This window comes from Coregonus clupeaformis, chromosome 7 (assembly GCF_020615455.1).
Source record: "Coregonus clupeaformis isolate EN_2021a chromosome 7, ASM2061545v1, whole genome shotgun sequence".
Taxonomy (NCBI): domain Eukaryota; kingdom Metazoa; phylum Chordata; class Actinopteri; order Salmoniformes; family Salmonidae; genus Coregonus; species Coregonus clupeaformis.
The window spans coordinates 6,064,790-6,081,423 of record NC_059198.1 but is presented as its reverse complement, the minus strand read 5'-3'; the positions used below and the strand labels follow the sequence as shown (position 1 = coordinate 6,081,423).

At 40.8% G+C, this 16,634-nt stretch overlaps 1 protein-coding gene across 1 annotated transcript; it reads right to left on the bottom strand.

Moving 5' to 3' along the window:
* Positions 1-12,811: 12,811 nt before the first annotated feature.
* Positions 12,812-16,002, bottom strand: LOC121570376 (tumor necrosis factor ligand superfamily member 14-like). The gene is made up of 4 exons (XM_041881835.2): positions 15,469-16,002; positions 14,016-14,055; positions 13,736-13,822; positions 12,812-13,518 (listed from the first exon to the last, which is right to left on the bottom strand). Exons 1-4 carry the CDS (start codon positions 15,667-15,669, stop codon positions 13,124-13,126), a joined length of 723 nt encoding a protein of 240 aa, XP_041737769.2. The 5' UTR covers positions 15,670-16,002; the 3' UTR covers positions 12,812-13,123.
* Positions 16,003-16,634: the final 632 nt, after the last annotated feature.

Sequence of the window (16,634 nt, the reverse complement as noted above, 5' to 3'; positions counted from 1 at the left end):
ACTGGTCCTTGTCTTCTACTACAACTTTTGCTCATTTTGTTCCATTCTTTGATTTCACTATTTTCCGTTCATTATCACACACTTCACTTGCCATACTTTCAGATTCAAGCACAGTCACCATTTCCTCCACTCAGGCCATTTTCCATTGAATTATTTTTTGTCATTTTCAGTCTCCCATAGACACCAATGCAATGGCGTCTGGTCTGGTCTGGTCTGGTCTGGTCTGGTCTGGTCTACTTAGTTCATTGCTCCATGCACAACCCCAGCAAGTTGGTGTTTCACTTCCTTTTCCGTCTCTGCAACTACTGAGGGGTGCTTTTATACCTTCTTGCCTGTGCTTCCCTAAATAGGGTCTCCTGGGAAACATCGACAACAGCTGTAGTTTGTACCCTGTCACAGGTAAACAGGATAGTTTGAAGATCATACTTTGTTCCAAGGTTGGGGTCAATTCTATTTCAATTCCAGTCAATTCAGGAAGTACACTGAAATTCCAATTCCAGTTCCAATTATCTTCAATGCTTTTCAATGAGGAAAATCATTTTCTGAATTGACTGGAATTTAAATGGAATTGACCACAACCCTGCTTTGTTCTATTGTTAGGATTTGAGTCGTGTTGCTGGGATGCCCACCATTACTTCAGTGAGTAGAGAGATCAGTGACTAATTATGAATTCTGTCTGTCTCCACAGAGCATTCTCCTGGAGTCACCAAGAGTGCCACGGCAAATGCTCACCTTTGACGGTGAAAGTTCTTTGAACGTTCAGTCTCATTGAGTTTTTAAATGTAGTCACAATTCATTTATATTCCAACTCTTGCCACATTACTAATGCCAGTTTTCAACTTATCATCCACAGTTGATGGGGTCTCGGGGGCGAGAAGTGTGATCAAGTGGAAGACGCAGTCCAAGGCGAAGAATTTTGCCTCCCTAAATGGCGGATCCCTGACCATCAGCCAGGATGGTTGTTACTTCCTGTACCTTCAGGTGACTCTGGAGACACTCAGGCCCCAGAAAGTGTCTGGACAGTACATAGTGAGAGTGAACAAGACCAACGGAGTCCTGCTGGAGGGAAGGATAACCAACACCTCCCTCAGCACAGGGTTCCTGGCCAAGGTTGTGGATCTAGCAGCCTCTGACATCCTCACAGTCACCGTCTCCCCTGATGCCAGGATCAACACCACCGACACCGCCACATACCTGGGCATCATAGGGTCAAGATGATATCTGTAGATTCAATTGGATATAGACCCTCCCGTCTTCATAGACACATGCTAGGGGCTAGATCTTTAAGTCATTTGTTAGGGGTTGATTGAATAGATCCTGGGGATCTGGGGTCAACTGAGGTCAATCCATCATCCCACCACCTGTCAGAGAGATGTGACCATGTGGGAGACACTGTCACAAGGGATGGATATATTTGACTGAAACTGATTCAGTCGGACTCCCTGCTCATCAAAGAAGATTATTCCACTCCTTTATACTCTACCTAGCCTTCCAACTGGTTTTGAGCTGCAGAATTCTACTGATGTGTCTTGTATTGTTGGAAAAATATGTTTAAAACTATTGGCCATAATGGGTTATGGGTTGTATTATTACTTTAGCATTTTGCTCTCTTGGATGAAGTAACATTTTGTTTATCGCTCAAGATTATCGTTAGTACGTTTTTCCAGTAAATCTTTTTTTAAAGCTATGAATGAGGGGATTGTCTTATCAAGTCATGTGCACAGGGTTGTTGAGAGAATGCACAGTATCAACATATCTTTAATGTTTACTTTAATATTTGCATATTGCTTAGTATTTAAAATATTCATATATTTTTTTACCTATTTATGCCTTATTACAATATTATCTTATTTATTTTCTTTATCTATTTTGAAGGACATTTTGAGTATGTAGTAAGATGAGATGTAGAGATAACCAATGAATATATGTCAATAACCAGGTTTCCATTCAACCTTTTTATGCGAGTAAAGTACGTCAGATAAAACATTTAATGGCAAGCCTGGTGGAAACAGAAAATGTTTCAGTAAACGTTCCAAATCTAGACAAAACAAAATACGCTAGACAAGGTGGGATATCTTTGTGTTATGCGAGAAAATGGCGCCTTTATGCGCAAATATTGATGCAATAACCATCATATCGAAGTCACGCAACGATACATTGTGTGGTCCTCCCACTACGACTTGGGAAAGCATGCAGTTTATTAGGCTACAGATGAAATAAGTTATGATGAACTTCACAGGGTGGTGTCAAGGGTCTTATTCTGGTGATGATGATCGATTCTTTGCTGCCTTTTGACAATTACAAATAATATCGCATTTATCCAATAATCTCATAATGTAGGTAGCCTACCGCACTCTTATCTGCGAGCTGTTGGCTAGAGCGCATGTGCCAAGACCAGAGCGGGCACATTTCCTACTCCATAAGTGGAGTTGAAAATGCGATGGAAACCCATTTAACTTGTATTTTTCATTCGGTAGGCTACATGAGAATTTAACAGCAACATTTATTTTTATGTGCACTACGTTCTCAATCACAGCCTTTCATCCACAAAAAAAAGTATGTTTGATGGAAACATCTCTGGTTGGAAAATGCGCATATCGTTTTATGCAGATTTTAGAATATTCGCATGAAAGTCTATCGCAAATTGGATGGAAACCTAGCTACTGTGTGACCGACTTTATAGCGCCAAATAAACTAGAAAAAAATGTACGTTGTTATGAATCCCACAACTGAAGTTCCCGCTGGGAAACATGAATGTAATCTATTATATTAAGAAAGCACTGGAATGTATTTTTTCTCTCCAAACAAATAAATGAAGTACAGTATTTGACTTGCATATGGCTTTTATTTCACCTTTACATGTATTTGTTGAAGCCACAATTACAGAAATTAGGACTAATTCATGACATGTTGTGAAGTTATATGAAAATAGACCACAACTAGATGAAGTATAATGGTGTCATACCAACGCTGTGGGGGGTGAGAGCTATGTTATAAACAGATGTGAAACCATCAGATGTGTATCATTACCAACAAAGTGAAATAAGGGTCATATAGGATCTTAATTTGATTACCCTGTTGCAGGAGAACTTGTAGTGTATTTGAGGTTTAAAAAGGCTTCTGAAGTTTGTGATTTCTTCACTTAAATGTCAGACTTGATTTCCCTACAAAAATGTCCATTAATTATAATCCACATAATAATTCTAATTTCCTGGTGCTAAGGGATTATTTTCCTGCTGTAGCCAACTGGCTCAAATTAAGATCCTACATCTGTATAGTCTTGTGAGTTACTGAACCATGAGACCCCAGAGATCAAGTGAAAGTAGGAGGTCTTTACAGTGTATCCCCCACACCTTGGATGAATAATACATCGAAGGGCCCTCCCTTTAACTATGCTGTCGAGGAACAGACCCTCCAGTGGCTGAGAGCTAAGTACAGAAGACGTTATATTGGCTTATATTGCAAACTGTCACAGAGGTACCACACAACACATCAAATCAGTGATATGATTTACTTATATCTTTGCAGGGAAAGGGTTGTGTAGCGTAGCATCACTCATCACAACCCAGACACAACACACATTTTTTCCAGTTGTTGGTTTTTTCAATTTCAATGATAACCTTACATCTTTCTAACCATTGTAGCATTAGCTGTTAAAACCACGGGTTCCGATTACGCTGTGAGTTTATCCAGGATGCTGTCCCACGCAGACAGAGATCAGAGACTAGCGTCCACCCACTCCTTGGAGAGGTTACACGATGAAGCCTAGACTAGGTTTCTAAATGTGATTACTTTCCACTGCCGGATGTGAGGTTAAAGACAGGAGGTATGGCCAAGTCCACACGAGAGAGAAAGTGTTTTGTGTGTGTTTCAGTACAGATGCAGTCCGGGTCGCCTCTGCTTCTTATTTCCACGCACAAAGACGTCATCATGAAAGTTTCCTCCAAATGTTTATTTGCTCTTATCTTATCCCTCTGTCTCTCTTTCTATATCTCTCTCCCATCACTTACTTTCTCTCTTGTCTCTCTCTTTCTTTTTCCATCTCTCTTTCTTTCCATATAGAATAAGATGCTGTTGTATTAGAAGGTGACACCAGGGAGCAGTGTTTAGCTTTAAGTAGGACCACATTTATTCTCTAGGGTCACACAAGGATTCACTGCCAATGTGACCTCTACTTTTTCTGCCCTGGATTTGCACCGACATTACAAGCCACAAGATCTTTCTCAACCCAGGTATTTCCAAAGGTTGTAGGAAACACATGATCCATAAAACTAACTGACAAATGTGACTGTGTTGCCTCTTCAAACTGCTATAGGCCTATTGTATAGATATTCCTTCATAAATCTTCCACTTCATGGTTGGTTGATGACTTCAGATGAAATGACTGCTATAGGCCTAAATGTTCCACATGCTTAGCTGAGCCATTAAGGACAGGATAAGTAGTCAAGAACAGTAAGAACTTGAAAATCCAACTGCATCTCATATAGTCATCTCTATCTTTCCATTTCTACCACAGAGTTACAGGGCATGGTTAGACCACTGAAGGTTGAAGATGTGGTGATGACTCATGTATGGACTCAGTCGTACACTTGTACACTGTAACATTATGACATGTCTCAACATGCTGATTTTATCTGTAGGCCTAAGTCAGGATGTGTCCCAAATGATACCCTATTCCCTATATATAGTGCACTACTTTTGACTAGAGCCCTATGGTCAAAAGTAGTGCACTATATAGGGAATGTGATGCCATTTGGGACGCAGACTTTGTGATCACAGAATTAGACATTCGTATGATTGAAATTAGACCTGGAGAAACACCAGCCAAGTTCATACCAGAACAGTGACACAAGTGTGTTTGATTAAACAAACATTTGGATCAATGTAGACATGACTACTGAGGGGGATGGGAATCAATATCATATTAACTGCTCATCTACCCCCCTTCACACGCACCCTACTTGGTTCGTAAATGTACTTGTCTCCAGTTCATGGGTTGGAAACTTCCAGAGAGAGAAAGGCCATGAATCAGCGAAACAACAGATGTACTGAGCTGCTTGCATCGCCCCCAGCCAGCACCCAGAACCCCCCTCCTCCACTTCCTCTTCAGTTTACTAATACACAACACACGCCTGCACTGTGGGAGACCTCAAAGAGCTGCTTCTTAGAATAGGACAAAGGTGAGAGGAAAGACAAAGACAAAGACAGAAAGATGTTCTCAGGAGGACAAAAACAAGCTGAACTCTAGAGTGTGAGTGAGTGAAATACTGTATGAATATATAGGTACAGTATTTGTATAATGTGAGTGTGAATGCATGTGATTTAATATAATACATTTTTCATTTAACCTTTATTTGAACAGGGATTCATGTTGAGGCCCAGGTCTCTTTGACAAATGAGCCCTGCAGAATAGAAACAGAATACACACATCAAATAGGAAATGCAGAGCCGGTTAGGAGAGACATTGGAAATGCATTTTGTTACGTGTTTTCAATCTATGAGGTCAGATACTTTTGATAGGGAAATAATATCAAAGCTGTGATCAAATGTGGTTAAAGCATTGCTCTAAAACCTGCACAGTGCAGTCTTCTCCTCTCTATCACCAGTAAACAAGTTAATCAGGTCAGGGAAACAAGATAATCATCTCTATGCGAACACAGGTCACATACAGTGGTTAGCGAATGTATTCACCCCCCTATTGCATGCAGAGCTACCTTTTGCAGCAATTACAGCTGCAAGTCTCTTGGGGTATGTCTCTACAAGCTTGGCACATCTAGCCACTGGGATTTTTGGCCATTCTTCAAGGCAAAACTGCTCCAGCTCCTTCAAGTTGGATGGGTTCCGCTGTTGTACAGCAATCTTTAAGTCATACCACAGATTCTCAATTGGATTGAGGTCTGGGCTTTGACTAGGCCATTCCAAGACATTTAAATGTTTCCCCTTAAACCACTCAAGTGTTGCTTTAGCAGTATGCTTAGGGTCATTGTCCTGCTGGAAGGTGAACCTCCATCCTAGTCTCAAATCTCTGGAAGACTGAAATAGGTTTCCTCAAGAATTTCCCTGTATTTAGCGCCATACATCATTCCTTCAATTCTGACCAGTTTCCCAGTCCCTGCCGATGAAAAACATATTTTTTTATAACCCAACCCTGATCTGTACTTCTCCACAAACTTTGTCCCTGACCTGTTTGGAGAGCTCCTTGGTCTTCATTGTGCCGCTTGCTTGGTGGTACCCCTTGCTTAGCGGTGTTACAGACTCTGGGGCCTTTCAGAACAGGTGTATATATACTGAGATCATGTGACAGATCATGTGACACTTAGATAGCACACAGGTGGACTTTATTTAACTAATTATGTGACTTCTGAAGGTAATTGGTTGCACCAGATCTTATTTAGGGGTTTCATAGCAAAGGGGGTGAATACATATGCATGCACCACTTTTCCAGTATTTATTTTTTAGAATTTTTTGAAACAAGTTATTTTTTTTATTTCACTTGACCAATTTGGACTATTTTGTGCATGTCCATTACATGAAATCCAAATAAAAATCCATTTAAATTACAGGTTGTAATGCAACAAAATAGAAAAAACGCCAAGGGGGATGAATACTTTGCAAGGCACTGTACTGTCATATACTCAGGTCGCATACCATACTCTTATCTATTACTGTTGATTTGAGACCTCTGAGATATTTGTCCTATATGTCAGTAAAATGGAGCAGAAATGAAAGACACTCTGTATAGGGGGGAATTATATGCTTCACTGTAACGCAGGTGGGTTGTTGGGGATGGGGGACGGTGAAAAGAGACGTGGTTTTCACCTCGTTGTGGTCGCAGGCTGACTGTCTAAAATGCAACTGAGTGGGTGCAGCATCCGCTGCTTCTGAAGCCACGCTCTAGACTCAGTTCCAGCACAGAAGTCCTGTAGTTACATTATGACTCTGTATGTCCATTTGTGATTACATGCCCGCATGCATATACTTTTGTGGATCAATTAAAGTAACAAATAATGCTCACACAGAATTGTAAGAAAGATAAAAAATGAAAAATGTATTTACTTGAATATTTGTAGGATGGAATATACAAAATACACAGTATGTGGTACAGCTATAGCCTACTGCTTGCATAGCGTTGGCGTCCAAGAAGAAGAAAACAAACATATATTTATTTAGATCTCTCACTATATATGGAAGTTGATTAGGCACATTTTCAGTAGGCCTACATGGAGGACAATGACTACTTTTAATTTTTATAAAATGTTAAATAAATTAAAATCACAAGAAAGTGAAATACAAGGTTTTTCTAGGACGCCGACAAACATTCATGTGCTGCACTGTCGAGGAGATTGAAATTAGTTAATTACTTGATCATTTTATAGCGGGTATACAAAGAGGGAAATGGATAGTCCAACATTTGACCTTATCATGAACACAATGAGGTGGCTTACATGCAATTTACCTGAATATCAGGTATTCCTAAATCGTTTCAATAATGTAGAATATATCTACATATCTCTGTTTCGAATTATCTAAATATCTAAATATTTTTCTCTATATCTATACAACATATTTCCTTATACTATTATGGATATATTATTTCTAATCAGGTCAATATAACAAACAAGTAAGAGTATAAAGAGATGATAGTCTGTAAATATGTGTTGAACACAAGGTAACGTTCACACAGTTCTTTCGTTCTTGTTCTTGAGGGCGGGCTATCAACATAATGTATTACCTTCTGACCAAAACCCCCGTCAATAACAACAACCCTACTTACAAAAGAGAAGTAACTGAGTGAATACAAACATCCCTAATAATGTTAACGCAAGAATATTCAGCACTTTCACTTTCACCAACAAAAAATTATGTGTTCTGCAAAAGCAAAATCAATCAATATATTATAATTGTATCCGATTTTATGATTTACCTTAGCAACAGGGCCGGATAATGCAGGGGTTTACCGGGGCTGAAACACCTGGGTCCAGGCCCATGGGGGGGCCAAGAAGCAGCACATTTGTTTGTGTGTTTTTAAATAAAAATTTATTTATTTTTATTATTAAGGAAATATAGACTGTATATATTATATACAGTGAGGGAAAAAAGTATTTGATCCCCTGCTGATTTTGTACGTTTGCCCACTGACAAAGAAATGATCAGTCTATAATTTTAATGGTAGGTTTATTTGAACAGTGAGGGACAGAATAACAACAAAAAAATCCAGAAAAACGCATGTCAATAATGTTATAAATTGATTTGCATTTTAATGAGGGAAATAAGTATTTGACCCCCTCTCAATCAGAAAGATTTCTGGCTCCCAGGTGTCTTTTATACAGGTAACGAGCTGAGATTAGGAGTACACTCTTAAAGGGAGTGCTCCTATTCTCAGCTTGTTACCTGTATAAAAGACACCTGTCCACAGAAGCAATCAATCAATCAGATTCCAAACTCTCCACCATGGCCAAGACTAAAGAGCTCTCCAATGATGTCAGGGACAAGATTGTAGACCTACACAAGGCTGGAATGGGCTACAAGACCATCGCCAAGCAGCTTGGTGAGAAGGTGACAACAGTTGGTGCGATTATTCGCAAATGGAAGAAACACAAAAGAACTGTCAGTCTCCCTCGGCCTGGGGCTCCATGCAAGATCTCACCTTGTGGAGTTGCAATGATCATGAGAACGGTGAGGAATCAGCCCAGAACTACACAGGAGGATCTTGTCAATGATCTCAAGGCAGCTGGGACCATAGTCACAAAAAAATTAAAATGGTAACACACTACGCCGTGAAGGACTGAAATCCTGCAGCGCCCGCAAGGTCCCCCTGCTCAAGAAAGCACATATACACGCCCGTCTGAAGTTTGCCAATGAACATCTGAATGATTCAGAGGAGAACTGGGTGAAAGTATTGTGGTCAGATGAGACCAAAATCGAGCTCTTTGGCATCAACTCAACTCGCCGAGTTTGGAGGAGGAGGAATGCTGCCTATGACCCCAAGAACACCATCCCCACCGTCAAACATGGAGGTGGAAACATTATGCTTTGGGGGTGTTTTTCTGCTAAGGGGACCGGACAACTTCACCGCATCAAAGGGACAATGGACGGGGCCATGTACCATCAAATCTTGAGTGAGAACCTCCTTCCCTCAGCCAGGGCATTGAAAATGGTTCGTGGATGGGTATTCCAGCATGACAATGACCCAAAACACACAGCCAAGGCAACAAAGGAGTGGCTCAAGAAGAAGCACATTAAGGTCCTGGAGTGGCCTAGCCAGTCTCCAGACCTTAATCCCATAGAAAATCTGTGGAGGGAGCTGAAGGTTTGAGTTGCCAAACGTCAGCCTCGAAACCTTAATGACTTGGAGAAGATCTGCAAAGAGGAGCGGAACAAAATCCCTCCTGAGATGTGTGCAAACCTGGTGGCCAAGTACAAGAAACGTCTGACCTCTGTGATTGCCAACAAGGGTTTTGCCACCAAGTACTAAGTAATTTTTTGCAGAGGGGTCAAATACTTATTTCCCTCATTAAAATGCAAATCAATTTATAACATTTTTGACATGCGTTTGTCTGGATTTTTTGGTTGTTATTCTGTCTCTCACTGTTCAAATAAACCTACCATTAAAACTATAGACTGATCATGTCTTTGTCAGTGGACAAACGTACAAAATCAGCAGGGGATCAAATACTTTTTTCCCTCACTGTATGTAGCATTTATTTTATACTTTTTCACTAAAGACTCAGGAGCCCGCTCTCAATGGGTGTAGCTGCTGCCTGCTGCCGCTCTGCTAATCATCAGATGGGGGAGGAGAGGAGGTAGGGGGCCCACGTGGGTACCACTGTCTTGATTGGGTAATTGATTAATTTTTAAAAATCTAATTAAAAAATGCATAATAAATAAATATGACTGGTCGATTGTTTGAGTCAGGGACTGGGCCCAAGCCCGTAGTGGGCCCAAGAGACAAAAAAATAAAAATAAAAATAATAGTAATAATATATACAGTGAGGGATAAAAGTATTTGATCCCCTGCTGATTTTGTACGCTTGCCCACTGACAAAGAAATGATTAGTCTATCATTTTAATGGTTGGTTTATTTGAACAGTGAGAGACAGAATAACAACAAAAAAATCCAGAAAAATGCATGTCAAAAATGTTATAAATTGATTTGCATTTTAATGAGGGAAATAAGTATTTGACCCCCTCTCAATCAGAAAGATTTCTGGCTCCCAGGTGTATTTTATACAGGTAACAAACTGAGATTAGGAGCACACTCTTAAAGGGTGTGCTCCTAATCTCAGCTTGTTACCTGTATAAAAGACACCTGTCCACAGAAGCAATCAATCAATCAGATTCCAAACTCTCCACCATGGCCAAGACCAAAGAGCTCTCCAAGGATGTCAGGGACAAGATTGCAGACCTACACAAGGCTGGAATGGGCTACAACACCATCGCCAAGCAGCTTGGTGAGAAGGTGACAACAGTTGGTGCGTTTATTCGCAAATGGAAGAAACACAAAAGAACTGTCAATCTCCCTCGACCTGGGGCTCCATGCAAGATCTCACCTCGTGGAGTTGCAATGATCATGAGAACGGTGAGGAATCAGCCCAGAACTACACGGGAGGATCTTGTCAATGATCTCAAGGCAGTTGGGACCATAGTCAACAAGAAAACAATTGGTAACACACTATGCCGTGAAGGACTGAAATCCTGCAGCTCCCGCAAGGTCCACCTGCTCAAGAAAGCACATATACAGGGCCGTCTGAAGTTTGCCAATGAACATCTGAATGATTCAGAGGAGAACTGGGTGAAAGTGTTGTGGTCAGATGAGACCAAAATCGAGCTCTTTGGCATCAACTCAACTCGCCGTGTCTGGAGGAGGAGGAATGCTGCCTATGACCCCAAGAACACCATCCCCACCGTCAAACATGGAGGTGGAAACATTATGCTTTGGGGGTGTTTTTCTGCTAAGGGGACAGGACAACTTCACCGCATCAAAGGGACAATGGACGGGGCCATGTACCATCAAATCTTGAGTGAGAACCTCCTTCCCTCAGCCAGGGCATTGAAAATGGTTCGTGGATGGGTATTCCAGCATGACAATGACCCAAAACACACAGCCAAGGCAACAAAGGAGTGGCTCAAGAAGAAGCACATTAAGGTCCTGGAGTGGCCTAGCCAGTCTCCAGACCTTAATCCCATAGAAAATCTGTGGAGGGAGCTGAAGGTTTGAGTTGCCAAACGTCAGCCTCGAAACCTTAATGACTTGGAGAAGATCTGCAAAGAGGAGCGGAACAAAATCCCTCCTGAGATGTGTGCAAACCTGGTGGCCAAGTACAAGAAACGTCTGACCTCTGTGATTGCCAACAATGGTTTTGCCACCAAGGACTAAGTCATGTTTTGCAGAGGGGTCAAATACTTATTTCCCTCATTAAAATGCAAATCAATTTATAACATTTTTGACATACGTTTTTGTGGATTTTTTTGTTGTTATTCTGTCTCTCACTGTTCAAATAAACCTACCATTAAAATTATAGACTGATCATGACTTTGTCAGTGGGCAAACGTACAAAATCAGCAGGGGATCAAATACTTTTTTCCCCCACTGTATATATAATAATGTTTTATCCAACCACAGGAGCCCACTCTCAATGTTCAAAATACACCAGAGAGCATAATTTAGCCACAGAAGATAAATAGTTTATAAAAAAATAACTATGGATTAAGATTTATCACAAGCACATACAGATATCTGCCCAAATGAAGGAAACACCAACAGAAAGTGTCTTAAAAGGCTGTTGCACCACCATGAGCTGCCAGAACAGCTTCAATGTGCCTTGGCACTGATTCTACAACTGGACCTAAACCATGCCAGGAAAATGTACCCCACACCATAACATACGGTATACCTTGTATTCCGTGTTTACTCAAGTGTTTCCTTTATTTTTGGCAGTTACTGGTATGCCTACAGTCAGGAAGGTCATGCACCCCAAATATAGGCTACAGCTTGTTGCATTGTGGCCATAGACATATACTCCATTGAAGTGTTTTGTAACATCTTACCCGGACAATTTGACCGTTAAACTCATTGGTACACTAGCAATGGATGCCAGTTCTGACTTGAATGGAAACTGCCATCTATGGATTATATTTCAATGGTTGGCTGCAGCTGTCGGTTTGCCTTTTGCAGATTTCAAAATTAAATCTTGGGAAAACACACAGTTTGGAAAGCAAATGCCTACTGTTGAAAATAAAATAATTTTTAGCTCAATTGGTAGAGCATAGTGCTTGTAACGCCAGGGTAGTGGGTTCGATCCCCGGGACCACCCATACATAAAAATGTATGCACGCATGACTGTCAGTCGCTTTGGATAAAAGCGTCTGCTAAATGGCATATTATATTATAAGACTAATATGTCTGTAGAACCAATATAACTCCCAATTTGTAGCTAACAGCAGCACTGTTTTTCAAAGTAGCTTATCTTGAGATAGGCTATTGCCACAACTAGCGCATCGGCCATCACCGTGAGTAGCCTATGGCTTCATCTTCATCATTAGGTGAGTCAGTGTGCTACTGGACATTTTATTTAGTAGCCTACTTGTAGCCTATGATATATATACTGTATATATATTGGCTCCTAATATTGTACAATCTGTGTGTCGCTTCATTGGCCTGGGCCATTGTTTGTTTGAATTCAAGACCAGATTGATCTCTGTTTGTCAGTGTCAGAGTAGCCACTCATTTCGATAATTTGTGTGGTATTAAAAAAAATTCATCTAACGTCTTCTGTCATGTAAATGACGTAGAATTTCATGAAATGCGCTATTAAAAGGCTGATTTTTTTCCGACCCTGTTAAAAAAATGTCCCCATGTATGGAAATCCTAAAAACGCCTCAGCTCAACTGTATTATGGCTTTAATATAAAGGGGCTTTTTCTTCAACAGTAAATTTACCACGCATCAAATTGCATCTTGGTGCAAGGATTTGTTTACAGAAAATGATGGTGTGCCGGGAAGGGGGAAGGCCCTGCTTAGCAAAATTACATGTACATTGGCCTACAATATTATTATGCCTTAAACCAATGATAATCAGCCAGCTATCTAAAAAAAAGTATCTTTATCATCAACCCCAGGCGTATTATATCATATAGATACCAAACACGTTCTCTGTGGAACAGTGTATCCGAACTTGAGTGACATTTTTCACTTTGACAAAGATGGAGTCATCATCAAAGAAGTGGAACACACCTCCCAGGTAGCTGTTTGATGTGGACATCATTTTCCCAGACTTGGGGTGATATCTCATGGACTTAAGCAGTTCAATGTCCTTCCCAAGGTACCGTGGAGTAGTTTTGCAGACCGAATGTGTGAATGCACCATTGACCTCACTGAAGAAGACCTTAGAGTAGACGTAGTAGTACCCTTCCTTCTGGATGACAAGCTTCCCATCTTTGTACTCCATTTCATGGAGGAGCGGTTGTGGCTGCATATCCCATACCAAGACTCCATCTCCATGGGGAGCTTGAGGTCCAGCTGGAGAACAAAAACAGGACAATATGTGGCAAAAGTTGTTGTTTTCTGTCATAAGAGCTCATTTTCATTTATTTTCATGTACTATTTCATACACCATACTATCTTATGTACTACTACATACTTCTATTTCACCCTTTTTCTGTCATGACCAATGACTGAGAAACATTAATATAAAGGGTTGTGTGTAGTTGCAATGGCTTGGTGATGATGCTCTTACCTGTCAGATGTGCAACAGGTTTTGAAGGCAACACAACAGGGTTTGGTCTTGAAGTTGGGGGAACCTCTTTCGGAATGGCCTCTTGGTCTGTTTTGGGAACAACGTTTATGTTGATGTGATGTGCATTTTAGAAAGTGAATGATTCAGAAATAAATCAATCAAATGTGTATACTCGTAGTAGGGATACAATATATACAGTATCTTCTTCTACCAAAGATGAGTCCCTTGTCATTTTGTCACGGTGTTTGAACAAGATAAAAATATATAGTCTGGGACATACCTTGGATACTCATAGCAGCTGACCCTGACTCCGCCTGCATCTGAGAAAAGAGATATAATCATATTGAACACAGAGGTTTGTGGTAATACAGAACAGGCATGTGTGAGAATGTTAATTTGTTCATATTTAAGTGGTTCTTTAGGCCTTAAGCAATGTGACCTTTACATTTTATTAGATGATATGGAGGAAAGATAAACAGAACAGCTTATGGTTTCTGGTAATTAAACAAAGTAGATCAGCCATCCCATACCAGACCACCCTACCCCCTGTCTTCCCCTGTCAGTACATGTGCATGCAGCGAGAGACTAGGCTAGCTCTCTCCTCTTCCCAATAAACTACCGCACCATTGCCACTAGACTGGGTTAGGGGAAATGATGTCACATAAAGTTAAACGTAACCACAAGCACCTGACCAACCAACCATTTCTGTGGAACACGGAATGCTGGCCCCTGCTCCAGCAAGGTACGTCACTGAACATTCATATTCTCTGAAATGATGCCCAATTCTGAGATACTTCTCCATCTCAACTGTTGCCAAACGTACAAATATGAATAAAACTGTTTAATGCGTATATCAAGGGGAATCCCAACTCCAACTTTGGGAAAGAAACTGCTGACCATGACAGAACTTGACTAGAACGCTGTGTTGTCATAAGACCTGTTTGTACGTAAAGCAAAATTGACACGACAAAAAACCTACATCGTGGTGAATAATGCACTGGTAACTCGGAAGTTAATATTTGTTTCTCTTCCCTATAGACATGGAAAATTATTTCATAATCATAGTCTAACAAAACAACCAATTGTAGCATGGTTCCAATACTCCAAGTGCCATATCACCACACATTGCTCTATTCTGAACCAAGATACTGCCATAATACACATGGAGTAAAGGAACAAAAGCTAAAAGCCAACAGTAAATTACTACTTTGTACAAAATACATTGAGATCGGGAAAACCAAATATGACTTTTAAATTGTAATTATAATCTATAGGACTTTATTAATTGCATGTAGTGTCTTGTGTTTTTAAAGTATTGTCTTAATGTAACTGTGCATTCTGCATAAATTCAGTCTTGTCGACTGCGACTATGAAATAAATAAATACAAATTATTTCCCATATGATAATACAAATGGGTTGTACACATTTATTGGAGAGAGAGAAAGAACACATAAATTAATGACATTGTGAAAATGTATTCACTTTCATTTTGGAGTTTAAAAAATATGTTTCTGAGAATAGTGTATAGGTTGTGGGGTTGACAGCGAGACAGAGATTGGGGAAAATAGAACAGTGAGAGATGAAAGAACACAGTAGAAAGAATGCATAGTTGTTACTAGATATGTGTAGTGTGAGAGAGAGAGATGTGTGACAAGAGACTCTCAGGTGTTGAGGGAGATGAGACGGAGACGGAGACAAGGGTAGACAGCCACATCATGGTGATAATACTCACAGATCCCTGTGTGGAGTAGAGGTGGTAGATGAAGCAGGCCTCTATGGCCAAGCCACACAGAGCCAGCCCAACCAGCAGGAACAGCAGGCTCTGGGTCACACCACCCCGACCAGGAGGTCTCGGTTTGGGGGGCAGAGGTGGGTAGGCTGCATGGCTATCCACCATGAACACGGAGGGGTACGGGACACCACCCTCAGCCATGATGTCCACAAAGTTATCTATCCGATCAGAGATTATAAGGAACTGAAAAAGGATCCTCCAAGAGATGGTCAAGTTGTACCCGAGTGAGGTCCACGCACCAGGGGTCCCAACACACAACGAGAGACACAGAGAGATTTGGTCCTAGAGCAAAAGACCAAGCACTAGTGTGGGTTGTACAGTATGACTCCTCAGGTCGTCTTGTCGGCAGACAAGTAGTGGAAGAAATAAAAGCCACCTCCAGATATGTGAAATCCGGAAATCCTTCACAGAAACGACTACCTCCCCAAAGAGTAGTCACAGAAAGCTAAACTTGTCTTAACCAAACTAAATCTTAACAGAGAGAGAACTGTTACCTCTGGTGTTAAGTTTCAATCAGTCAGATATAGCAAGACAAATGCAAATGAGCATCCTATAGAGTGACCATGCACTGTGAATGATCACCTCCCCACTACAACCTCCCACACTAGCCTACTACAGCATGCATGGAGATACGCAATAAGTTGTCTCTCTGTTCACACTTCCTCTCTGTTCTCACTCTCAGCCACTCTCATGATGAGTATCTGATCTGGTAGAGATAGGTCTACTGTCTACTCTACAAGCAAAAACAATAAAATCATGAGTAGACCAACATATTCATGTTCCTTTACAGTGCAGCTTCTAGTAAAAAAAACAACATATGGTTCATTGTATTGTTATTATTGTGTTGTTAAGACTTTTCATGGTTATTTTTTTTTACCACATGCATTGTCAGGACCATGCTTTGTCCGCCCTGAGATTGGAAGGTTGGGAGTTCAATCCCCGGCCAAGTCATACCAAAGACTGCAAAAATGGGTCTCTGCTTGCATCCCTGCTTGGCACTTGGAGATGAATTGGAGTTTACTTTGTCAGGAAGTTGCTAAAATATACACAGCAGGGGTGTCCATATTTAGCTTCAGCATGCTTCTGTCACACATTCAATAGAGGGA

Coding starts and splice junctions, on each gene's coding strand:
- LOC121570376 (XM_041881835.2), bottom strand. CDS start 15,669: ATGGCTGAGGGTGGTGTCCCGTACCCCTCCGTGTTCATGGTGGATAGC. Junction 13,823..14,015: donor AGCTGCTATGAGTATCCAAG/GTATGTCCCAGA, acceptor TTCCCAAAACAG/ACCAAGAGGCCATTCCGAAA. Junction 13,519..13,735: donor ACCTGTTGCACATCTGACAG/GTAAGAGCATCA, acceptor TTTGTTCTCCAG/CTGGACCTCAAGCTCCCCAT.